General features: G+C 35.3%; 1 protein-coding gene across 12 annotated transcripts in view; it reads right to left on the minus strand.

Annotated features, from left to right (window-relative positions):
• SLC4A10 (solute carrier family 4 member 10) overlaps nucleotides 1–27,066 on the minus strand; it is a 260,771-nt gene that overhangs the window by 5,905 nt on the left and 227,800 nt on the right. For 4 of the 12 annotated variants that reach the window (XM_033111856.1, XM_033111852.1, XM_033111857.1 and 1 more), the window contains 7 exons: nucleotides 20,426–20,677; nucleotides 19,118–19,186; nucleotides 13,502–13,675; nucleotides 12,515–12,637; nucleotides 4,363–4,430; nucleotides 2,012–2,128; nucleotides 1,147–1,185 (listed from right to left, as the gene is read on the minus strand). In XM_033111856.1, coding sequence (XP_032967747.1) covers nucleotides 1,173–1,185; nucleotides 2,012–2,128; nucleotides 4,363–4,430; nucleotides 12,515–12,637; nucleotides 13,502–13,675; nucleotides 19,118–19,186; nucleotides 20,426–20,677 — 816 coding nt within the window. In that variant the 3' untranslated portion in view covers nucleotides 1,147–1,172. Of the gene's footprint in view, nucleotides 1–1,146; nucleotides 1,186–1,250; nucleotides 1,834–2,011; nucleotides 2,129–4,362; nucleotides 4,431–12,514; nucleotides 12,638–13,501; nucleotides 13,676–19,117; nucleotides 19,187–20,425; nucleotides 20,678–27,066 lie in introns of those variants that run through there. The other 8 variants (XM_033111854.1, XM_033111848.1, XM_033111850.1 and 5 more) reach the window with 5 other exon arrangements.

A 27,066-nucleotide genomic window follows, 5' to 3' on the forward strand; every position in this document is an offset into this window, starting at 1 on the left:
TTGATCCACATAGCACAGGAAGAAAAGCCATCTATAAGTCTGATTTTCTCAAGTTCTCCAGAAATTCCCATGGTTGGTGTTTCATTTTGAGCCCATAAACCTGGAGTTCGTGTTTTAAAAATCAGAGAAATGCCATATTTTTAATGTGAAAGGTCCACAAGCACATATATCAATGGGTCTGAGATATTAGCCTTCTCATAACTCTGATTTTCTTCCAAGACTTCTAACAAAACTGAATTACTGTGAGGTTTACTCTATCAGACTGTAGCAGAGATCTCTGGGAAAGGAAGATAAAGCATGTTTTAGAATAAAATATGACTTTTGCTTGAGCCAAGGAAAGAAATACATGAAGATTTTAAAGTCCTGTTAAAAGACAGAAAACACCAACCCAAAGTCTGAGAGAGCCTATTGAGTAACTTATATTAACTACCTTTGGAGTGTTGGAGGTAGCTGACAGAGTGGGGTGGGGAGGAAAGGAGAGAAGGAGAGAGAATAAAGGAGAGAATGAGAGATAGAGATAGAGAGAGGGGAGAGAGAGAGAAAGAGAGAGAGAGAGAGAGAGAACTAACCCCCAGATTTCTGGGGTGAACGCTGCACATCCACTACTTGTCTTGTTTATGCTGTATGGGATCAAGATGACATAGAAGCAGCATGCCATTTTGGGGTGACAAAAACCAGCAACAAGAAATATTCTCTAAGTCTAATGTAACCTTTTTTTCTAGCCCATGTTTCCAAATATTTCTCATGAAGCCAGATAAAGCTTGTAGGTTTGGAAGCATGGTGGTGCATAAATGGAAGCTCCTAGCTTTGTAATCTCTTAATTCAAGGATAAATTTTCTTTTTCCAATATGGAAATTTGATGCCATTACTAAATACAGTTCCGTGAGATTCATTGATTTATATCTGATGCATTTGTTTAAGTCACGTGGAGAAGAAGCTTACTCAAGTTCCAAACCCTCTTACAGAGCTGAGTAGTCATAGGAACACCATTAACACTCAGTCTGATTATGGATCTAAGCCCACGGCTCTCCCTGCCTTTTGCCTCCCCAAAACTCACACAGAGAACATAGGCTGACTAGGTTTCTAGAAGACACCATTTAACATAAGGAAATACAACCAAGGAATAGGTTTGAGGGAGGGTCTTACCTTTGGGGAATCAGCTTCTAGAGTGATTAGGAAGGGGAGCTTATGACAAAAATGTGATATAAAAATTAAGTAGAAAAAGTTAATTTAAGGTCATGAAAATAAAGGAACTTAATAATTAAACACTGTCCCAAATCCCTCAATTGCTCTTTAATAAAAAGAGATATTAGCATAACATAGAGATTTTTCTTGAGATCAGCATCTAAGAAGGCTGATGGTTTGAATTCTTATTTATAAATTCTGGAAAATCAGTTGGAAATCCTAGGATGACTCTTGATATTTAAGGACACACACTTCCTCCAGCATGCATTTAAAACTATCATCCACAACAACAGGAGTTGTTTGTAATGTTTTCATACAGAGAAGTAGGAACGGGTAGAACTTTCTGGAGCTGAAAGTTTTAGTATAAGAAGGTTGGGAAGATTTTCCAGGGGTTGGAATAGGAGACTGGAAATATACAAAATACACAATCATCATGTCATATGCCATATGGGTTTTAAAAAGGAAAATGGGAGAGTGCAAATGTGGCCAGACATCTAAGGAGGTCTTGAGAAGTGAGTGATAAGGAAATACATTAAAATCCTACTGCAAAAGAGTAGGCCAAAATGAATGTCCAAAAATGTCACGCACTGGGACTCATTCATAGCACCACTTCTCCTCACTGTCATAGTTTTGGAGTGAGTACTTAATCTGAAAAGGAGATGAAAAACATAACAAATGTGATCATTTCTACCCAATTTTAAAAAGAATTTTCTGAAATATTTTAGATCTAAATTTAATGAAAACCACGACTAGTCTTTTGCTCATGGATTCATGTCATAAAAATGACTGGGATAAGCATAAAGACACATTATTTTAGAATTCAAACCTTTTAGAAGGAAAGCTTGACTCCTTGTCTTTCGAGTTATCGGCAGTAATCAGAAGGTTCCTCCACAAGGCAGTCTTTGACATTTCATCAGAAATATTGATCACAGATGGGTCATCTCTGGATAGGAGTTTACCCAAAATGAAATAATAAACATTAAATAAGCAACTGACGTTATCTAGCAATAGAAATTAAATATAGGACAGTCTCATGCCTTCCTATAGTATTTTTGATAATTAAAAATGAAGAAGTATTGAATAATTTCCTTAATTACTAAAAAAAAAAAAAAAATCTATGAAAAAAGATTCTAGTTTTATAGAAACTGGTTTTGCCTACGGTTTTCCAAAGTCATTTCACATAACAGAGATTGATTCTGCATATTCACTGCTTAGTCTCTTCCTCTAACTTTCATAGCACAGCAGATAACTTCATAGTACCTGTTCATTTGTTAATTTTCTGTCTCTTCCTGCCTCTAGTCTACTTGAATATAAGGTGCATGAGGATAAGAATTCTTGACCATTGGTCCACTGGTTCACTGCTGTCCCCCCAAGACCTAGACAGAGCCTGGGACTTCGTACTTACTCAATAAATAGTGTTGAATAAGTGAAGGCAGCCTGTGTATTTGGCAGAAGACTTTCCAAATGTCTAGGGGAGCCTGTAATATCAGCACCAGTACCATGCTGGGAGCTTTTTTTCACACTTTAAAAATGGCACCAATTAGAGGAGACCTTCAGAATGATCCAAAACATTCCCAGGGCCGGAAACACAACCAAATGGCAACAACACGGGCCAAGTCAAGGAAAGTTTCATTGAGTGAGAAAATCGCACTCTTCTTACCACACATAGAAAAGATACTCTGCTGTGAAAAAAATTATGTTCTACAGAAATCCTAGGCTAAACTCACATGACCCTCATTGGCGGTTGTTCACAAGATGGAAACCAATCCAGCTTTCAAGAGAAAAACTAAGGGTCTAGAGCAAAGCCTTGCATCTTGCAGGCCCTTCCCTTGCCCAATCTTTAATTTCTCTAATCCATCCAGCCTTTGGTAACTCAAAGCCTGAGATAAAGGATAATATTTCCTAAGATAGTGTCTTGTGGAATACAGGATTTTAATGATGTTATGTGACCGTCTTGTGAGCAAAAGAGCTTAGAACATGCTGTAGTAAACAGTTAAATTATTTTTTTTAATGCAGTACTATTTAGATTTTTTAATATGCCAGTGTGGTTTGTGAATTTCTGAACTGGCATACAGTATGGGACATTTTCCAAACTTATTTAATCACACAATCCTTTTGAAAGGGTACCAGGTGAGATTACAGGTATTCTACAGAATACATGGGGAATATGCTGATTCAACCGCACAATCAACAGGATTTTAAAACTTAAATATTGTTTAAGAAAAGATAAAACACCTTCTAAACTTGTGCTCACTCTTAAGTAGTACATAATTATACTTTTTAAATCTAGGGAATATGATTTTATAGTCAGACCCTGAAGATCCAGAAGATTCTCCCGTTTTCTTTCAACACTATGACAAATTTCCTCCTCATAGAAAAGTATTCTCTGTTTATTTACTGGTATTGCCTTAAATTATCCTAAGTACTTTGAGACCATACACATAATTTTTGGATAAAAACTTTCAGAAGTTTTTTATTATAAATTACGAGTTTACTTTCTTTTGCTATCGTGTTTCCCCGAAAATAAGACCTAGCCGGACCATCAGCTCTAATGCGTCTTTTGGAGAAAAAAATTAATATAAGACCCGGTCTTATTTTAATATAAGACTCGGTATAATATAATATAATATAATATAGTATAATATAATATAATATAATATATACCGGGTCTTATATTATCATAGATAATTATCATATTTTAGAGAGTTACATAAATATTTCCTAAAATGACTGGTATCGCTGAATCTTTCAATTCAGGAAATAGATTATCTCTTTGGAAGTGCCTTTTTTAAGGGGTAACCTCCCAGAGTTCAAACATTTACCTGTGATCAATTTAGCGAATACCTAGTTCATTTATCCCAGAATTGAATCTGGATCTGTCTTCAGGTGCTACTTTCAGAGGCTATGAAGGAGAGCTTTTGTATCCATAATGAAACATGAGAAGAAAAGACTTCAAACAACAGCTCCCTAACCCCCTTCATTTTAAGCTACTTGGCCATAATCGCACAGCTATTAGTGACAGAACTTAGTACTGGGACAAGATAATCTAATTTCTAGTTTCAGTTCTTTCTACTCTTACACAATCTCAGCAAACCTCCATAGGAATCCACACACTACAAAAATTTTAAGTAGAGTACATAACAACACATTTCATTCCTCAAATTGTTTTTATCTTACCTGTAATGCCCTTCCAAAGGGAGCTGTACTGTGCCCTCATCTTCCATAGCTAGCATACTTTGTTCTTCCTGGAGAGACAAATGTAAAACAGATAAAGTGAATCTGATGAAGCTCCCTTTTACAGTGAAGAAGGAACACAGATTAATGTTTCACTATCTCATTAACCCTAGGACCTTCCACTTTGTTTGCATTTATTAATGCTAGCACAGGTCTTTTCAATAAAGCATCAGCTACCAAGAACATAAGTAATTAATGAGAGTCTCATATCACAAAGTAATTTAAATGCTAACAACAATCTCCTTCATGTCACTCCATGTAAAACGTGGTTAATTTCCAAGCAGATTTTCTTTTTAAATTAATCTAAATTTCACAAGGACAAAAATATGGGTAATGTAATCATTTTCATTGTTATAAAGTTGAAATCATATTCCCAGAATGCTCTATTAGAAAGGAACGAGGGGGGTGCATTTAAAGCAGTGGTTCTCAAATGTTGGTTTACATCATGTGGAGGGCCTATTAAAAATACACACAGCTGGGCCCCACCTCCAGAAGCTCTGATTCAGTAGGTCTGAAGTAGGGCCCAATAATTTACGTTTCCAATAAGCTTCTAGGTGACACTGATAATGGTGATCTGAGGACCACACTTTGAGCACCACTGCTTTAGAGATCTGAGAGACTTAGAAAGAGACAGTAGAAGATATCTTCTTGTATGGACAAGAACACATCTTGTACGATGTGTTCTCCAGTTAGGGATGCATCTTAGGCTTTTGTTTTATGCTTCAGGTTTCTTCTTACAGAAATGCTTTATATATTTATTTCTTTACACATAACATTGTAAAACTATACCTTTGGGATGAAGATAATCTTATGCTACCAAACTGAAATGTCCTGGTTTAGTTTTCAATAATATTATCGTCAACTTTTTCCCATGCAGCAAAAAAGAAATTTAGTTATCTATAGATTATAGCTCCTCTTTAATGCATTTATTTTTAAACGGGTCCATTAGCAATGCTCATTATCAGAGAACTATTTGGGACCATTTAAAAATGTTAGAATTATTGGCTCAAACTCCAGAAACGGAAGTTTAAGTTGTACAGAGATGAAGAACTAGGTGACTCCCTGACCAAATGGGAACTGAAGAGAGAAAATAGGGATACCCCTAAAGGCTCATTGCCTTCCCTCTTTTAGTAGCTTAGCAGTAGCTTGGCTGATTGAAACCAGCTTCCAGAAAGATACATTTGGCTGATGTCATTAGTCCTTGCATGCAAGGCTGCAGACCTTGGCTCTCAACTTACATGCCATCTGGCTAAATAGCCCTAGCCATATTACTTAAAGAAATGGTGTTTTCTAAAGCTCCTTCACTCTTGGAGTGCTCTCTTACAGATCCAACCTGCTGACCAAAGCAGGCTCCCCTCTGCTGGGGCCTTCGCATGCTGTATAGAGAATATCGATGCCCAGCCTCCCTATGCTGTGGAATAACGGAAAGGCCAGGCAATTGCATGAGCTCTGCTGTTTCTTTGCTTATAAGCACCACCCCTTCCACCAAAACCCTATATCACATTTATACTCTCTGGTACCAATGACATGTGTCTGTTACTCCTTTGCATTACAGAAATTAACTCTATTCTCCTCTGTTGTTCTTTAAGGAAAAACTTTTACGACCCATCAGATATATTTTATTACTTATGCCTATTGCCCTTAGCATTTGGCAATACTATTGGAACTAAGTTAAGGTGAATAGATGGTACCACTAGTTTGAAATTACACATTTAAGCATCTGAGCAGAGCAAATCTGCAGCGTAGAATGAGGCATGCCTTGCAAATGGGTTAGTCACTCTACATGGAACATAATATATGTGTCATATATATATTAACCTACATGCACATTACTGAGGCCATGAACAGAACATATGTATCCTTTCAGGTAGATACGGTTACATACATTTTCTATAGAAAAGTAACTGATGAACAGGGAAGGACATAAAGAGGAAACATTCAGTGATCCCAATGCTATTTAAGAAAAACCAAGATACAAGCAAAATCCAATTCTCTCCTTGATAGTCCACTGAAAGGTGAGCTTGGTGGATCTATATATATATATACATATATCAAATAGATAGATAGATAGACAGATAGATAGATAGATAGATAGATAGATAGATAGATAGATAGATATAGATATATAAAGATATGTATCTTTTCTGACCAACTTGGAATAAAATGTCAAAAAGCCAGGTAGAAATGTTTACTAAAGAGTAAAATTCAAAAAAGCTGAAGAAATCAGACACTTAGGTTACCTGGCAGTAGAAAACTACGGCTCAAGATTCAATCTCACAACAGAAAGTTGGACCGATGCTTTGGGAACAATTTTGTTTTTTTCCTCAGATCATTTTCCACTTTTCTCTCAAATTACTTTCAATAATTATTTTGCACTCTGTGGCTGGTTAGCATGTGTGGGCTTTATACTAGTCATAATTCTATCCAAACAAAAACTCATCACCTCTAAAGATAGCATTTTCAAGCCATGCTTATCTGCAGAGAAGGGTGGCAGAGCAGCCGCTGCCTTCAGTGCCAGAAGGAAGCTGGGTGGGCCCCAGAGCGGGATGGAGGGCCGGCACATCCCAGGCTGCACTCCGAAGAAGCCAAAAACTGAGACTCTGGGGAGAAGCAGTCAAATTGGGCACTAGCCACCACGACAATCACAACCTAGTATATCGCAATCATACAGGGAAAAAGAGCAAGAGCATAAAGCTAACTGGATACTCGTCCCTTTTTAAGGCAGAAGTACCTTAAAATGAGTTCCATTCAGCACTTCATTTATACAAGGTCCATCAAAAATATGCTAAATTCTACAATATTCTGAATGTTAAAAGGATGATGATCAAAGTTGTTTTTTGGGGTTTTTTTTTATTAGTTTCAGATGTACAAAACAATGTATTAGTTTATCCAAGGACATTTTAAGGGTTTCACCAATTTGACTCAGGGATTTTATACTGTAATTTGAACACCATCTTTTGATAAAGGTAGTCAAAGCATTTTTCAGATACTGAACAAGTGGAGGACAATTAACGCTATATTCAGTACGAGGCAGGAAAATTAATGCTTCAAAAACTAACCTATTCAAAAGCATTCAAACATTTACTGAGCATGTAATATGTGCTAGACAAACAGTAAACAAGAAGAATAAACCAGGAGCTATTCATGAATCCATTAAACTAATATGTATTAAGTATTATATACATGACAGGTAGCCAGCCAGGTACTAGGGATACAGCAATAAAAAGAAAGATGTAAACCCACTCTCAGAGGATGAGAAGGATCACTGTAAAAAGCACAGCAGCAGAGAAAGTGATCACTGAGTCAGTCTTATCTGATCAGTTTGATAGTAGAAAGGAAGAAACCCTAGGCAGGAAGACAATATGTGGGCCACGGAAAGGCAGTTATAAATAAAATGTGTTTGCATGACAATGAACTAGCCTGGCTGTAGCCAAAGGCCTGTGCTGAGTAGAAGTGGAAAATAAAATTGGAGTTAAATTGTGGAGTGTTTTGATGAATACAATGTTATGCATAAAATTACATCATGAATTATATTTTGTGGTAGCATAAAAAATACAATTCATATACCATGATATCTAACAAATGTTCTACCTTCAGTGAAAGAGGAAGCATCTGTTACTGTATCCATTTCTCAGGTAAAGTCTGTATCTATGTAGGAGTCCTCAAATAGCCCAAAGTACAAACAGTAACAGCAGAGCCAAAGTCCACAAAAATGCTTAGAGTACTAGAGAAAATATTCAGCAGTTCTAGAATTCATAGATCCTAAGAAATGGAAGGGATTTCAGACATCAAGTTTAACCCCTTTATGTTATCTAAGAGGAAAAGAAGGCCAAAGAACATAAGACATGTTTACCATTTCCTTCCTCGATTATAAATAAAATAGGTAATGATGCAAATATTACGCATAGTGTTTGTGTATATATATGCACATAATACATTATACTCATATATACATATATGTATAATACTTTGAAAACCATAAAATGTTATATCTCTAAGAGGTATTTCTTAAAATTTCCAACAGACAGAAGAGCCAATACATAACAACTATTCACTTTAACAATGAAAGCCGAAAAGAAAAATGGGGCAGAGGAGTAGTACACACAGAATTGACATAAATGGATGGATGCGACATATGTTTTTCATCAGAATATTTTATTCAGTGTCTCTAAATGACTAAATTATTATAAACTACAAAAATTCTGATAGAGTCCCCTTGGATTTAGAAGATACATATTCTGTGGTTTTAAGAAAGATATTATCTCAAATTTCAGCACGCATCAGAATCACCTGGAGGTCTTGCTAACAGATTTTTGGCCCTATCTCCAGAGTTTTGAATAGAAGGTCTGGTGTAGGATCCAAGAATTGGCATTTCTAACACAGTGCGGGTGTTGGCTGATACAGCAGAGGTCTTGGGAGTACCCTTGGAAAACCCGCTGCTTGATAAAGAAGATGCTTGTCTCACTCTAAGGTTCAATGAGAAATAACATTTGCCTGTGTCATAATTAGGCCGTACTTCCAAATCTACAACCAATCCTGATCTTTCTTAGCAGTAAGGCATGCTCTGTAATTTGTTTAATTGCACTTGTTTTTAGATTGTTTTTGCATCCTCTCAGCCTTGCCCAGGACCCTGCTTCATACAGATCATAAGTTCCGTTGCCCCCATTTTGTTTTTTCCTACAGCACATATATTAGAGTGAATCTCCCGTAAAGCAAGAAGTGTCAATATCACAATCACTGTCCAGAGTTGAATTTCCAGGATTTGTCGAACATTAGCTGCCTTCTCCCCACACCCAGGAGCAAACATTCTGCTGGGGCTTTCTGCTTTTAACAGCAGTCCTTTTGTCAAACGTGTACGATGTCCTGGAGAATAAAGTAGGAAGGAAAGCATGTTGATACTCTGAGCACATTTGGACATCCAGAATTTGATTCTGCAGTCTTCCCTTTACACAGAGCAATGTGCAAAATGTCAGGGTTCCAATATTCATTTCTATCCTGATTATAATCCTTTCTTTCTAAAAACTGAAGCATATGCATATGCATATGCATGAAGTACATGAAAATTTGGAACAGAAGCTCTGCGACCTTGGACTGGCCTGTGTAGCTATTTATTCTGCTTAACTCATTATTGAATTTTAAGGTCAAACTAATGTTTTCTCAATGCCGTAAGACCAGAAGTGGGCTACTGATAGGAAAACCCTGGAGGATAAAAGTACAAGCTTGTAACTATCATCAAAAGGACAAGAGGTGAACCTACTTTAAATTCAAGTCTCAGGGAGCTGAGACATTTCTGCTATTTATCATCTTCCCAGATCACAATCACTCAATTAATTAGAGCAATTGCAGAAATGCAACATTTCTGGAGAAGTTGTCTGTATACCACCTTGATGCACAATCTCTGGAAAGACTGGGCCTTGGCATAAGATGCCACAGTAAGGTCACATCCTTCAGTAGAGTCCAACAGCCTCAAGAAAATGAAATTCCAAGATCCAGGAGACCAAGCAGAAAATCGATCAAAATTTAAGTTGTATTACAATCCTTCTTAAATCTTCCTACTGTCTATACTGATCATACCCTTTTAATACTAATTCCAAGTTAGAAAGTGAACATCTTTAAACTTCCTTTTCTCTCCCCAGTTGTTAGATGGAGAATTATCTTTTTCTTCATTGGTCAGACTCTATAGTGTTCAATTATGGACTTTTTTTTCACTGTATTACTGATTCTCTTGTTTCTTTTCTTTTACTGAGGATCACATGAAAGTATCATCATATGAATCTATTTTGAGATTTTAAAAGTCTGTAAACCTGGCTGATTAATGTATTGCAAGGCATTTTCCCCTACTTTTTCTCACATGCAGATCTGAAGGATACCGCTGTAAATTTGCCTCAATAAATCTTTAATCTATTTTTGTATCCTTTTGGAAAACATTAGTTCTAGGAAAGTTAGTACTATGTAATTCCTTCTAAAATCTTTATCTTCATAATCAGAAAACAGTAAACACCCATTGGAGTACAGTGGGTCTATAGTGTACAAAGGAGAGAAGCTCATTAAGTAGGGTCTCTGTCAATCTGAGATTAATTCCAGAATGGACATCTGGCACTTATGCATATAAGTATTATACATATGCTATGTGAATGGTTCTGGGAAGTAGAAATGGCAGATTCTAATAAATTTATGATTACTATCAAATTTGTTCTCTCCCACTTCACATACATATAAAGGGAGAATCTAATTTTTTCATGATAAAAGGGGAAAATATTAAACATAATTTGTTATATATACATATCATTTTTCATTTTACAAAGTTCCAGAAGGGTAAGAAGCTTCCATGGTATGGATGTGGCCTAAGGAGAATGCTGAGGACAGGACGATTAGATGGCTGGGGCAGTTGCTAGCTTTTTCCTACAGAAATGGTGAAGACATTTGACAGGAAATCAAAGCAGGAAAATAAAGCAAAATTACATTTGTAAGTTACTGCTTTAGTATACATAGTGGTATTCTCATTATCAGAAAGACTGAGGGGGAGCTCATGGTCAAGGAGTTTTGACTTCAAAATTGTTTTCTCTGGAATTTAAAACTTCTTGGAAATCGTTTTCAACCTGAATAATTTTAATTACCTCAAGTATAGATCATTTCACTTTAGAATTTCTATATTTTAGTGTCTATGTTATTTACATTTAATTTATACCAAATTGTGTCATAATTTTCTTGAATAGTGTCTGAGGATGATAGCAAAGGCTTATCTAAAAAAAGCCCAAAAAGCAAATAGAGGCTATCAAAATACCCTGGTTAAAGCATTATTTAAGAGAAACTCTCCTACTTAAATAAAAATGTACCAAAAAGAAAAATAAAGAAGTGATAATTTTATAAAATATTTTTAATGTTAAATAAGTATTATTAGAAGTACAAGTATAAATATGCCTCCTACAGTATTTTGGAACATTGAAATATTCATACAGTATTAAGATACATTGTTGTGATCAATTTCTAAATGTGGGAATCCATTGTCAGTGATAGCACACCATGGAAAAGTAAAGAAATGCCAGATAGTCACATATGAGATAGCCATATTTGTAGAAACATCTGAGCATAAAGCTCATTAGACTTTGTCCTAATCAAGCCCCACCTAATGACTAAATAAAACCTAAGCTCATTGAAATGTTTGCAGATTCCCCAAAGTAGAAAGGGATATATCCATGGTTTGAGAAAAGCACAATAGATAAGAAATTGAATACCTTAACTGTATTCGATTGTAGAAGAAGGAAAAGTGGAAAGAATAATGCACAATTCTCATCAAGTATTTTCTTTCATCTTCATTTCATCTTCACATGGAAATTTTGTTCCTGTTTTACAATTTGTGGGCTCAATCATTCTACTAAATGATGCACTGGTCACTTTTTCCATATCTACTCTTTGTAGTTTTTATATACTTTAAAAAATATTATGATTACTAACCTTCAAAATAGACCCAGATTTACACATGAACTTTAAATACATCATAAAACTTAAATTGTTTTAACATATGAAACAGAAAGGATAAATCAGTAGTCCAGGAAAGTTATTAAATCTCAAAAGTTGCTCAAACAACATTTACTCAATCTTAAATCACTTTGAAAGCAAATAATATCTACATGTTCTTCTTAAGCACTTCATCTATGTCAAGAATACCTAATTTTATCTTTTCATTAGAATTTTTTGATTCAAACTTTGTCCCCTAGAAAAATACCAACAGTGATAATGTCTCCTTTTGCTTCTTACACATTCCACCAAAAAGCAATCATTGCATGACCATAATGTGGAAATAACTAGGCATCAGTAAGTTTCTGTCATTCACAGGGGAAAATAAACTGTACAATTTAGGGAATAATGAAGTATAAAGTTATTTGCATATTTCACTAGGATTTGATTTCCTCGTATAACCTGTGCTCTCGCTCGCTTCACGTTTCAACTTTATGATTTTAAACATTAATCTTCCAAATATGTCCACCTGGTTGTTAGTAATCATTAACTATCTAAAGATAAACATAGTAATTTAGTTTTGCAAAGAGCTATTATATGCAAGTGCTCTCTTTGTATTTATTTTGCTCTGACTTACTTCTTTTTCAGCATCTTCTAGTTTCTTTTTCTTACTCTCAGGCATCAAATCATCCAACCAGCTGAGTTCCCGTTTGGTAAACAAAAAGTCCATCAACTTTCTTACAAATACCAGAGCTAACACCTGAAGTAAATAATAAAATAGTGTAAAACAGGGAAAACATAGAAATGAGAGATATAACTTTGTTTTTCAGTAGAAACACATCAATTTCAATTAGGGCTGAGACTAAAGTGAAATTTGAAGATACATACATACATATATATATATATATATATATATATATATATATGTATGTATATAAAATGGTCTGTACTTTTGCTTCCTTCATTTCTCTTTCTTACTACATCCTCAGAATAATAGCTATGATGCTACTCATTATAGGAGTCATTTAAACGAGCTATTTAAAAACCTATAAAATATATTTGACTGTCTTCTTAAATACGTGTAGTTAATAGTTTGCATTATTTAAAATAAAATTAAACCATTCTCATCTACGCTGATAATATTTTAAATGATTTATAGTCATTCAAATTCAGTATATTTTTTGAAATATTTGAAACTTGTCTGAAATACTTAATGAAACCTAATTTTAAAAATCCCCCTAACTTTTCAGATTTCCTGGTATATTTTTAAAGTTAAATATTTTTTAATTAAAGTTTATTGGGGTGACAATTGTTAGTAAAGTTACATACATAGGTTTCAAGTGTACAATTCTGTAATAATGTTAAATTTTGAAAGTTTACATTTTTCCAGCCAACTTCAATTAATTCAAACTACTACCAATATTCAGAATGATAGAGACAAAGTAATATGAATCACCAAAATTCATATATAATCTCAAACCCAATCATAGACACTTGTTTTAGTGGTTAAAGTTTATACCAGGGTTTCCACTAATTGTTAAAAATTACTCTGTTGTTCCAATTTCAGTTCACGGTTTCTAATAAGAGCAGAAAAATCACAGAAAGAGAAAAAGAGGTTTCATACCATCATGGGAAAGACAATAGCAGCTCTTGAAACTTTTATTATCCACAAAAGGCCAAGGCAACTCATCTGAATAACTGTGAAGAGGTGGACTTTTCGAAGTGGTACATGCCTTAGATATATAAAATCTGGTTGATGTTTTGCAGGCATCCAGAAGAGCTTTATTCTATCAAAGAACTGAAAGATAAACAAGACTAAACGGCTTTTTACAGACAACAATAAAAGTAGGATAAGTAAAGGTTTAATGTGGTCCAATATACGGTATATCTGAATTACACTTAAGTTGACATCTGAGCATCTGGACCAAAGGATTGTTATGTGTACACTGAAATACTACAGTTCCGGTTTCATAATTGCCCACATTTTCTTGACTATGGACACAGCTTGTAATTTAAAAGCAATTAAAACTAGTAAAGCCAATGGTAAATGTTGCTACCTGAGAGAGTATAGCCTTGAGAAACAGATGATCACATTATCCTCTTTTACGTTGTCACATCACAATCTCTTCCTTTATTTGCCCCTTAACACCAGGGCTTCCTGGACTCCCACTCTCTATCTCCTTCTGTCCTGGAATAGTTCAGCCACACCCATGGCTTCAACTTTCACACAGTTGCTAAAGAACTCCCGGACCTAGAACTCTACTTCAGCTCTATCTCCTGAGCTCTCTGCACACATCCAGCTGCAGAGTAGGATAGTTTGACCTTCTTATTTTGACTCTGCTGTTTTAGCCTTGCTCCTTTGATTCCCAACACAGTTTTGGGGCTGTTTTTACAAACACAAATACCTTACCCTTAAAGATGCAACCTACATGCATTATTGGTAACAAAGTATTTCCAGAACAAATTTTGTTAACTATTGACCAATTTCTTATACTACACTGTCAAAACATTTACATATTTTTCAGTTGTATTTTATAAAAATGATTTTCATCCGGATACATGTTATTTCTGTTTAAATTTTACCATAGAGACAGCACAACTATTTTTGGACTATATAATATTACTGTTATAGTTTTGACTCTGAGGCTATTTTTATCTACTAAAGCTAATTTTCTCAATTCAAATCTTATAGATTAAATTTTCACAGGAAGCTTAAATGTATAATCATATTTTACTTACTAACAAATTTTACTGCATGTCAGTTTTACGTGTATCATTTTGTTTAATATTTCTCAGGCCAAATTTTGCAGTTTTGAATGTTTCCAACAAGAAGTGATTATTTAGAATATGGTTTCATCACTGTCAGATCTTTCATGCCATTTCTACAGTAATATCTATTATGCATTTTCAAAAGAATAATATTTGATTTTATTTCTTAGCTAATTTCTAAGAAAATTGCAAGCAATTCTCATCCACTGTTCCAAAATGATTCTAATATGCCAAGGGGCAAGTGCCATGGAGTCAAGTGTCAGGGTCAAAATACCCTGTTTTACCAAAATCTGCTTATATGTATATTAGGAATCCCAAACTCAACATAAACCCATCTTTCCTTCTGTGCACCTGTCTTATGACATGGCAGGATCTTCCCTCAACCAGAATCCTAAACCAGAATCATATATAAGTTAGCTCATCTGCTGTTTATTTATTTATTCATATTTATTAATACCTTCCAAACAATTCATTGAAAACCTTCTATGCAGAGTACTAAGTGATGAATTTTTTCCTGTCTCATCCTTCTCCATACTGTCCATAAATATTTCATTAGGTCTTTTTATTCCTATCTCCTAAATATCTCTTAAAATTACATGTCATTAAACAAAATTTGGTACATGGTGAAGGTGGGACTATGGAATAAACAGAGTAAAATCTTCTGTCTTATAACTGAATGTTTCAGTTTCTACAGAACTCATTTTTCCCAGCCACCATTTCTCCATTTGTTAAGCTGTGTTATTGCATAAGTGTACTTCAGTGTGTGGGTGCTTCAATTGTTATAGTTTAAATGGCACATTTGCTTTACTTTGGAGTCCTGAAGTGTCGGAATGAATATAGATGTGGTTATATATCTGAGTACAGAAACAGCATTCATGAGAACATTGTGATCTGTTTTTTTCTGCCATGTTGCACAGCGAAAAGCCTAGATAATAAGTGTCTTAATATTGCTAAATAATCAGGTAAAATATATGTTCCTATAACATATAGAGTAACTAACTAACATGCTCCTTGAACTGTTGACATTCAGCAAATATTTATTACTACTTAAGTAATGACAAATGTATTCTGAGTTTTGCCTTTAGCTTCTATCTTGTCCTAATATCAATTTACCATTTCTGCACTGAATTAACCACAAAATTCCAAACCGGGATTTCAACTCCCTGAGCTCGGGGCTCACTTAAATTTTCACTAACCCTGTTTCTCAGTGTGAGACCCTGCTCGCTGTTTCATGTTTGCTATTTAAAACTCATTATGCTTTTCTCATGAGCCTTTGATAATGTTTTCCTCAAGTTTCATTTGAAAGATTCACACCCTACATAATTCCAAAACTTCACATTCTTGTTTAGTTCTAAACCTCACGAGTATAAAATCATGTGAGTGGAATTGGGGGTGGGGGGATATCGGTTGAAACCTATCAAAATGATTTTACTTTGTTTCTTAAACTTTTGCTGCTGTATTTATGTGCGCTTGGGGCCTAATAACAAATACATTTCACTGACAGATGAAATTAGTACTCGTGGAACTTTTGCCAAAGGCAAAAAAATAAATAAATAAATAAATCAATAGACAAACAAAACCTCTTCCGTACTCTTTCCTATTTGCCTTACCAAACCAATTCTTTCAAAATACACTTTTCATACATGAAATTAGAAATGACCCAATTAAAACTAATTTGAGTAAAATTAAATGCATCACACTTCTTAACTATCTCCCTCTCCCAAGTTCATTTTATCCAGGGTCAGGATGAAGAGTCATCGTGTCTATTTTGGGTGTTTGATGATCTTACAGTGACTTCATATTCAAGTTTTGCCTCAGTTCAAACATCCACTGCTGTCCTAAGGCCTAAGTGGTTTTCCTTCTTCTGGAGTCAGAAGGTGGCTAGTTGTTCATGCAGGAAAAGAGTCCCTGTGCTGCCTGCCCCTCAGTGTCAAGAGTCCGGCTAAGCTACTCCATGGTATCGTTGTCTCGGCACCATTTTGGTTAGCCTAGCAGCCTTCAGTGACCTTAAACTACACTAGCCTCTCACGCAATCGCATTTCCTAGATAGAAACCCACAGAGTCACAAGTAAATGTAAGTTCCTAATATGACTTCCCCAATTGCCCGTGTGATCAACAGTTTCCCCTGCCTTCCCCTTATGTACCTCTTAGATAAGACTCCTGTGGAACTTACCAAAACCCTGCTCCCTTGGTTTGAACTGACCAGCCTAGCTGTAGCCCAGGAACGCCAGTGCACTCTACCCACAGACCCTAACAAAAGCATGTGCCCCAGGTCCTTTCTTCCTCTCTCTGTCTTCACTTTGCCTTAACCTCCCGCTGTGGCCCAAGACCAGGTACTTCCTCCAGGATCTGTGAGCAATAAACTCTTCTATTTTAATTTCTGTTGTGGTCTGTTGTTGAACCGCAGCTCACAATCCCACGCCCTGTGTTCCACTTAACAAGTGGCAATTTGACAAACGCGTAACATTCCATCAGGTGACTTTTCTTTTATGTCTTTGAATAGCAATGAGTCAAGCTGTATCATAGCAAAAGCACCAATTTATATTTTCCTTTTAGTCAACATAAAAAAAACTGTAAACTAACTCTCAAAATTAGTCTCTTTGAAGAAAATTTAAGTATGTTAGATCAATAATGTTAAGCTAGAAAACAAGATTATTCAAATTTAAGTTGAAATCTGTATTAGTTTCCTAGCGCTACCGTAACAAATTTACACAACGTGTGGCTTAAAACAATACAAATTTATTCTCCCACAGTTGTGGAAGCCAAAATCAAGGTGCTGGCTAGGCCATGCTCTCTCTGAAGGTCATAGGGAAGAAATGGTCCTTGCCTCTCCAGCTTCTGGTGGACCCTGATATCCCTTGGCTTGTGGCAGCAAAACTCCAACCTCTGCCTTCATCTCCATGCGGTCTTTCTAACCTTCTTATAAATACACTAGTGTCCTCTCCCTTCTTATAAATATACCAGTCACTAGATTTAGAGTGGACCTTAAATCCAGGATGAGCTCATGTTGAGATTCGTAACAGATATTACCTGCGTAGATTCTATTTCCAAAGCAGTTCATATTCTGAGATTCCAGGGGGACATGAATTTGGGGGGAACACTACTTCAACCCACTACAGTAACATAAGTGGGAACAATTTGTCAACAGCCTCTGTAAAGATTTAGAATGCACTTGTGGTGGTTTTAAAACGTGTCCACAAATTCTGTGGTACTTTTCAAGAGATGGAGTTTAATTCCCTTCCCCTCGTGTGCAAGCCAGACATAGCAATTTGCTTCCAACAAATAGTAAAAAGTGGCAGTAACCACAGGCAACTTTGGAGACTAAGTCAAAAGGCACAACAACTTTCTCTCTTTCTCTCATTGTTCACTCTGATGGAAGTTAACTTCCATGTCATGGGGACACTTCAGTGCCATATGGAAAGGCCCATGTGGCAAAAAAACGAGGCCTCCCTCCAATAGCCAGGTGGGAGCTGTGGCCAATTGCCCACAGCTTTGTGATGAGCCATTTTGATCATGCCCCAGCAGCCCTACGCAGACCTTCAGGTGACTGCAGCCCTTGTCTGCATGGTATTGCAGGTATTACATGACACAACTTGAGCTAACACCACTGGTTAATCTGCTCCCAAATTCATGACCCACAGAGATCAGGAGATGATAAATGTTTGCTGTTTTAAGTCACTAAGTGTTACAGTAATTTGGTAAGCAGCAGGAAACCAACACAACTGTATTTATTTCACCAATACTTACACAATTACTAAGGTTTCCCTTATGCTTTGAAACTGACTTACCCTATACCTTTATTGTTAGTTTAATTTTTAAAATAATTCTATAAATACAATTATCATAATAACAGAAAAACAAACATAAAAGGAAAAACATCACCCAGGCTCTCACTATCTTAACAAATTGTTTTCATTTCCCCACCTTCCTTTTCAATCTGACCAACACACATAGATTTATAAACTTGTGGTAAGTACAACTTATTTTCCTACTTTTTTTCACTTTGCATTATGCCACAAACACTTTTACCATGTTACTTTTATTGTTACCATAATTATCACTTTTCAGTGAATATACCATAGACTGTTCAATTGTTTACTGAAGTTAGAGAATTGGATTGTTTGCAATATTTTGAAAGTATGTGCAACAACGAACACCTTTGTGCATAAAGTTTTTTCCTATTCTCATGGATATGCATAACCATGATTACATTATCAAAGATTAAAAGGACTATAAATCTAAACCTCTTAGTTTTAATATAATTATGGTAAATGAAAGTACCCTAAGATTATGAACTTTATATGCTGAAGAGGATATTCTTTAACTTTTATAAATCTGACCAGTTTGAAATAATTTAACTGTGGTCTAAAACCTGCTTCTTAGATGATGTCATTTTCTTAACTATCACATCTTAGCATCAATAGACCTTAAGATACGTCATCATGGATGCACCTGTGTTACTGTAATTTACCTGAATTCCCTTTAGAGATGAAGCACCCATATAAAGAAACACTCCATACAGCACTGGCATGGGAATAAACTGTAAAAAAGAACATTTGGAGAAAAGGCACAAGTTATTTTCAAATGTAATATGGCCATGCTATTTTGCACTTACCAAAGTAAAACATAAAAAAATAAATAAATGTTTTAGAAGCAGTACAGGGCAGAGCCAGTAGAGATTGTTCAAATCCCAGCTTTAACACTTTTTAGCTGTGTAACCTTAGGTAAATTACCTAAACTCTCTGTGCCTTAGTTTCCCAATATCTAAAAAGGAATGACAGTAATAGGATTGTTATGAGTATTTAATAGGTCAAAATCTCTAAAACTACACACGGTACATAATAAACAATAAATATTAGCTAGTATTATGCTACTTTAGGGAAACTTCAATTTTGTTTCACAATGGTAAGATATTTGGATTAAAGGTGAAGAATAGAGCTAATATACACATGTTGTTCCTACATTATACGAGATATTTGTAAACATGTGGATTGTTCAACTTTTATCTTTTTATTGGAACATCTCAGCATCATCCAGCGCTATAATTATTTATATAACATAGACATTAATTTTTGCAAATATACTTGTGAAATAATTAAATACAAGTAAACTTATAAATGATTAGATAATCGATTAGAATGTTCAAACTATAAACAATTAAAATGAGTTCTAATTTAAGATATAAATAACACACCTTGGAAATATCTGCCAAAATCATATGAAAAAATAATTACTCTGTAATGCTCTTCAAAATGGATTCATTATTTTAAATATAAAAAAATAAGTATACAAAATGATGATGTCCATGTAATAATTTTATGGAACATTTAAAATATAAAACTGCATATGTGGCCTGGACCATGACACTACTTATGTCTGTACCTCTGTCTTATACTAGGTAATGTTGATTGCAAATATCTGTCCACTGACAAGAAAATACAAGCTTTATTTTGTGTGGTCTGCAGTGAAATCAGGTCACAAATCAGTCAGAAATGAGTGACTCTTGCCCACAACTTTATCACCGTTTCAAAATTATGGTAATCATTTACACACCAAATTTTACTGTGCTAGACTAAATTTTTATGTCTGTAAGGATTTTAAAATATAGCACATCATTTCCCGAGTTCAGAAGTTATATAAATGTAGTAAAGAAATTCATCACTTTCATCATATGCCACACAAATATTTGCAAATTGATGGCTTAGAATCAAATGAAACTTCTTAAACAATAATAAATATATTCTGCCTTCTCTCATATCATAAAGACAGATTCCGTTACCTTCAGAATACTGGTCATAAACACTGATGAACCCATAAGAACAAAAATCATAAGCCCAGTAACCCTTTGCTCCCGAATGCCGAGAAATTTGGGTTGTTCTCCTGGAGCTGAACATTCTGATTCCAGTTTTAGGCTGTTGACGTGAGTGATGGAGAGAACTGTGGCAGCCACAAACCACGGCAAGCCCATGATGGAGCACACACCGAGCATGACAGCCACCATTAACAGATCCAGATGGTATCCACAACCTTTCTGTTAAAAAAAAAGAAATGAGGATTCTCATAGGAGCTGAATGTAGTATAGAGACAAATCACCACCACTACCATGAAACAGAAAGAATAGAAAGAAGATGCTATCTGTAGTTTTATACAACTGGTTCTAAAATGTAAATTTAAAGATAAAAAGGTAACAGTCTGAAAATATATAATCTACTTAAAGAGAAGTTGCAAACATTCCTATTGCAATTACGGTTATAGCACCTTCTATGTACTTTAATAGGCTTAATGTATTTCTAGGTTAATGTTACATTAATTTCCATTCTATTTCTAGGAGATAAGTAAAGTCATCATTAAATACAGTCATTTCCATAGTTTTCCTACATGGGCAAGTTCACTCGTAATTAATATTATTCACAATTCCTTCAGTATTAATTCATACCAAAAAATTATTGAGGGTCCACCTGTCATCAGGCTGAGAAAACAAAGTAAGGACTGTGTCAACAACAGAACTAAGAATGACCTGATGAGGGCTGGAAACTTCTTCGGGGCAATACCCACGAAGCCCTTCAGATAAGCTCTTCTAAAGAGTAATTCTTCTTAAACACTCAGTTTCCAATTGCCCTTTTTTCTGTCAATGGGTGACTTTTATAGGGAAAAATAATATCACAGAACCTAGGCTTCCTCCAGGCGTTACAAGCTTAAGTGTTTTTTTTTTTTTTGGACCAGACAGGAAATTTATGAAAGAGGGAAAATGGATGCAAATGGCATGTGGAAATGTTGGGAACTGGAGACTGCACTCCTTGACAGGGTGGTTAAGTCTCTCCAAGGAGAGACACTGAAAACGGGGAAAAGCAGTGTTACCCTCTCCCTCATCCCTGTTAGGATACTGACAAGGCAAAGCCTCAGAAACAGCAAAGGGCTTAGCCTAGTTTCCTTTCCAACTCTTAATGTCACCTTCATTAGAGGTAGTATAATAAAGTGGGTAAGGGTTTAGATTCTGGAGACAAGTGGCCTGGGATCAAATGCTGGCTCAACCAATGACCTTGAGTGAATCATTTAATCTCTTGTGCCTCTGTTTCTCTGCCTGAAAAATGGTGATAGGTAACAGAAGCCACCTCATCGGGTTGTTGTGAGAATTAAATTATTTGATTTTGCAAATCATTTAAAACAATACTGGGTATACAGTGTGCACCCGATAAGTGTTAGGGACTACTATATTCTAGCAGTTGAACAATGCATTTCTCTTCGGTCCTCATTTGTTTCAAGGTTCCTCAATAAAAACATGTTTCTTAAGGGCAGGTAACTTATATAATTTCTCAGTCTTTCCCACAGTTTTTAGCATAATCATTGGTACGTGACAAGCAATCAATAAATTACAGACTAACTTTTTTAAAAGGAAATATGCATCATTAAAACATCTTTTGGAATCAAATTTCATAAGTATTAACTTTAAAATAAATAGAGCTGTTAAATTTGTTATTAGGATCGTGAGCAGAAATTACCAATTGCCAGAAGAATAATTTTTGCTTTTTTGTAGGCAGGTTTACCAAAGTGTAAGCAGTTTGCAGTTATTATGAAAGCTCATGTAACTTGGAGTGAAACATGTTGAGTATTTGTTGCATATTTGTCATTGTAGTATTTTGTTTCTGTTATTTTGTTCTGTTAATTGTTTTATTAAGAAAACAACATTAAAGTCAGGTGTACTTCCTTGCCTTTCTGCTTATCTTTGGCAAATTATAAAAGTGCAGGAGACGACAGTGAGGAGAAAATGGGAGATGTACCACATAACGACTTTTGCCTCATGCACAGTCACCAATTCAGCGGTACCCTTCCTTGGGTCAGTTTAGCTGGGGCAATGCCCCAGTTCACTGAAACTCCTAATCTCAGTTTCCCTCATGAATATGACGTTAGGAATTTTTCTTTGCAAATAACGCAGGAAAGGTTTTCATTACTAAGATCCGGGAAGAGAAACACCCTGGTGTCCACCCAACCTTAGAAAGAAATAAACTTCACCAGGGCCATACTATGTTCCCGTGGGCCTTTTGCAGAACATTTTGGAAGATGTCATTGCAAAGACTAGAACTCAAATTTGGGTCCCTTGAAAGAATAACATCTTAACCAGTTGGAGGACTGTTTTGTCCTAGGGGCTCTGGAGTGAGAAGGCTAGAGAACAGTGAAGGACCTAACTTCACAAGCCCCTGCCTATGAGGGAGTACAGTGTGGATGGTCTGAACGGTTCCCCCTGGGGTTTTGCAAAGCTGTAGTACTGCAGAGAGAGAATGGAAGAGGTGCTGGCAGCGAGGAGATAAACATCAGAGCAGGGCGCAGGACCTAGAGAGCCGGCCTTGTGCTTTAGCACACTCTGGATTTTCCCAGGGCCTGCGTTCACTACGGCTTAATAATACAAGGAAGGCCTTCTTCATGAGAGCAATTTACTATCACTCTTATTTAGTGTTTTAAACATATGATACAAATGTAAACAGTGAGATTCTGGCTTGCAGGAAGCAGACAAAATAATGCTTTCAGAGGAAATAATTTCCTTTTCGAATTTAGAAAGCTAGCTTTGTAAAGTACATGTATATAATAAAAACAAATACACAATTTCTTTCCGATTATATTGCACAACAATGGGAGCATCTTAATTTAATGTGAATCAAAGAAATAAAGCAGTTCTGGCACTTCCACTAATTAATCATCATCCTTTTCCTTGCCTTTCATTTTAAATGACTTTAAAAACTCGGTCTTTGTAAGCAGCTTATTAGCTGATAGGCATGCCAGCCAAAGGGAAGTATCCCTTTGTCAGACAGAGAACTCTGCACCTTCTAACATATTTCTGAAGAATTTTGTCTGAAATAAAGACAGAATCAGAGCTTTTATTCTCACATTCATCCATGAGTCCCAGGAAATGGACATATGGGAGGAAAAGGGAGCATAGCAACAGGTGATGCTACACCAGACCCCACTAAAACCAACATGCAGCAAGACAAGAGGCCAGCCAACAGGACCATCTGATACCCAGATGCCACTGCTGAAAAAATTCATTTCAAAGCTTGGCAGCAATTTCCTGCATCTGTCAAGTTAACCACATAAAAGACTATAGATTGACATGAAGAACCAGGCTGACAAAGAGGGCAAAAAAGAACATATCAAATGCCATAATCATCAAGAGAATGTGGTGCCAAATGAATGTTGCAAATGCATTCATTTACTCAAGTGATCTGGGATTGTATTGCTGTTTATTAAAAATGATGTCAAAAGAAGCTTGAACTGTCTACAGAAACATGTAGAAAAGCCCACAGTTGTATCTGCACAGAAACTTTCTTTACTGTAAAATAATCTTTCTTTCTTTCCATTTTTAGAGAACACTTTTCTAAAAAAGCAAATATTTTTCATGTTTTTCAAAAGGATTCGTTTAACCTATGCCTATCCTACTTCTCTTGGGAAGAAACAAAGCAAAAAATGCAAGAGTATGGATTTATACCTCTATGTAATATACAGAGGGTGCTAAAAAATGTATACACATTTTAAGACAACATCTCTTAAAATGTGTATACATGTTTGTGGCACCCCGGTAGAATTTGCATTCTCAAATGTTTACATTTGCAGCTTTTAATTTTTTTATAAAAGTATAGTTGACATACAATATTGTATTAGTTTCAGTGCACTACAAAGTGATTCGACATGTATATAACTTATGATGTGATTACCATGATCGACTCAAAGGATTATGAGGTGCAGGTAGCTGGAGTTTTGCTAATTCCTCATTCAGAGGAAGGAGTAATTCACTTAGCCAGTGAGTTGGGCCTAGCTTCTGCAGCGCAACGCAGCTTTCCTGTGTACGCAGTAACAAAAGATGATAAAAAACCATTCTTAGTGGTATGAAGAATTCTTTTATAGGAAAACTAACTACTAGCTGTGGTAATGGAAATACAGAAAAAGTGAAAAGACCTAATGAAATGCTGAATTCCAAGGTGATTTATATGTGTGATGTAGACTTAGATACATGACGTGAAGTCTACCAGGTGCTTGATACAGAAACTACAAAACATGGTTCATTACACTATTTCTGGGAATCCTCCAACCAAGGCAAAAATGGGTTTTCAAATGAGAAAAAAAAATTAGTAAAAGCTGAAAATGTGGTTAACTTGTGGTCTGCAGATATATTCAAGAAACACCTCTGTTTTGTTACAATGTGGTTCAAGCCCAAGCCAGGAGACTACAAACATTTCAGGGAAGCAACAGGCAGAGAGAACGGCTATGAAACAAACTGTTCTTCTGGGTAAAGAATGTTCTGAGGTGTTTTTTTTTTTCTTTTGTTATTGTTAACAGGAAAATCATCAATAGAAGCAGACCACACTATACCAAAACTTACAGAAGACAAGGGTTATAACGCACCACCCCCCCACCAAAAGGAAGTGTTCAATGTAGATAGAATATGTCTTCACTGGAAGGAACTTGCTTTGCAAATAACCATATCCAAGGAGAAAGATGAGGTGTTCAGTCTCACAGTGGCCAAGAGCAGACCAGCTCTTCCACCTGGGGCTACATAGCTGAATTTACGAGTAAGCCAGATTTGCTCTATTGTTTACTAAAGACAGGCTGTTCAGGGGTAAGACTATGAATCTTTTGATTACATGGTCATTTATTTGCACAATAAAAAAACAATGTACAAACTATGTAATATAGTTTATTAATATAGCCTCAAGTTTATTCTGGTGATAAAAATATTAAATGCTTGTTTTAGATTTAATTCTATAAATGCAATTACTTGAAAGACCACATAAAGAATGCTTTATTATATTTCAGCTATGCTACATGTAAAGGAGGAAATACAGAATATTTGTTGATTTGGAGTTTCGGAAAGGCTGTGAACGTTAAGGGCCTACGATACGCTCATGAAGAACAAGGAGCAAATGCTGTGTGATTTATAAGGTGGAGAGACTGGGAAACACCAAGAATACAGAGTGGCCAAAAAGAAACTGTCGCCCTCAGCAAATCTTCACTTACTTCCACGTTTTGTTTTAATATGATTCTTTTAATACTTAGAAAAAATACTGCCTCCATCAGTTTAGCTGACAGCCTTGAAGGATAATTTTTCAGTGAAATCTGTGAGATTTCTGCCTAATTACAAAGATTAAAAAAAAAAAAACCTTCTTTTGAAAGAGAAACAATGATTATACAGCTTACTGTCTTCCTAAAACAGGAGACTTTCAGTTCATTTTTAAACATGTGTCATACAATGAAATATATATACCGCCATTTAAAATAATAATGCAAATTTATATTGTTGACATGGGGTGATTACCAGGATGATGCTCTTATGTGAAAAAATGCAAGCAACATATGTAGTATGAAAATATATATTTGGGTATATATAAAAATGTTAATGATGTTATTTCTAGGTAATGAAATTATAGTGTTTTTCACTTTTTGATAACTTTTTATAGTATCTGATGTTTTTTAAACAAAAATTATGTATTATTTTTAATGAGAAAAATAAAGATGTTTTCGGTTTTACAAAATAAATTGGTGTCTAGGAAAAAAATGTTTTTCTATTTCTTAGAGAATAGCAAACTAACAATAGTCAACATAAAGCACTACTTATATTTGCTTTATAGATTTATTTAATCAACTATGTAACTTCAATAATTAAGTTGTGATGGTATTTGCTTTTGTAGAAGGCTGATATTTTAAAAGCAAATAATATTTTTAAATGGTTGATATTAAATAAGTAGACTATGAAACTTGGAAATCTGAATTCCTTGTTTTGAGGGCTGTAAATGATTCAAAGTTTCCAATATTGAGTTACATAAACTGGAGCCAGCTTATAGGCTTATGAGAGCCATTTAATTTTCAAACAATTTTCCTGCCAATTGATGTCACACTGGTAGCTTGAAATGGGCCATGATGGGAGTATTCATACCATGAAAATCAGTAAATATTACAAATCAAAATTTCTCTCTTTTTATACGCAGATAACTGGTTGTTAAACGTTTACCAGCATATCACTAGTCTAGTTCCTAAGACTTTATGAGCTATTTTTGTAAAATATGTCCTTAATAATTAAAAAATTCTGACAAAAACACCAAGTGAGTTGAATGAAATTAAGGTTTTGAGCATTCTTAAGTTACTTTCTACAAAGAAAATAAAGAGTTCTCTTTGTTTTAAGAGATACGTATTTTCTCTAATATACACACAAAATTCCTTTTTACTAAGGTCTATTACAAAGAATTGTGCTTCCTCACATTTATGTCATTACTGTTTCCCTTTAAATAGTTCCATCAGAGCTTTTAATCTTTCTAACAAACATAAAATGCTATAAAGCATGGTTTCTGTTGCTCTACAATTAATCTTTTCCTAGAGTTTAAAGAGTATGTACCTCAGACCAGCACAAAACAAGATTATGCATGTTCTGTTTTTACA

Source organism: Rhinolophus ferrumequinum, chromosome 8 (genome assembly GCF_004115265.2).
Source record: "Rhinolophus ferrumequinum isolate MPI-CBG mRhiFer1 chromosome 8, mRhiFer1_v1.p, whole genome shotgun sequence".
Taxonomy (NCBI): domain Eukaryota; kingdom Metazoa; phylum Chordata; class Mammalia; order Chiroptera; family Rhinolophidae; genus Rhinolophus; species Rhinolophus ferrumequinum.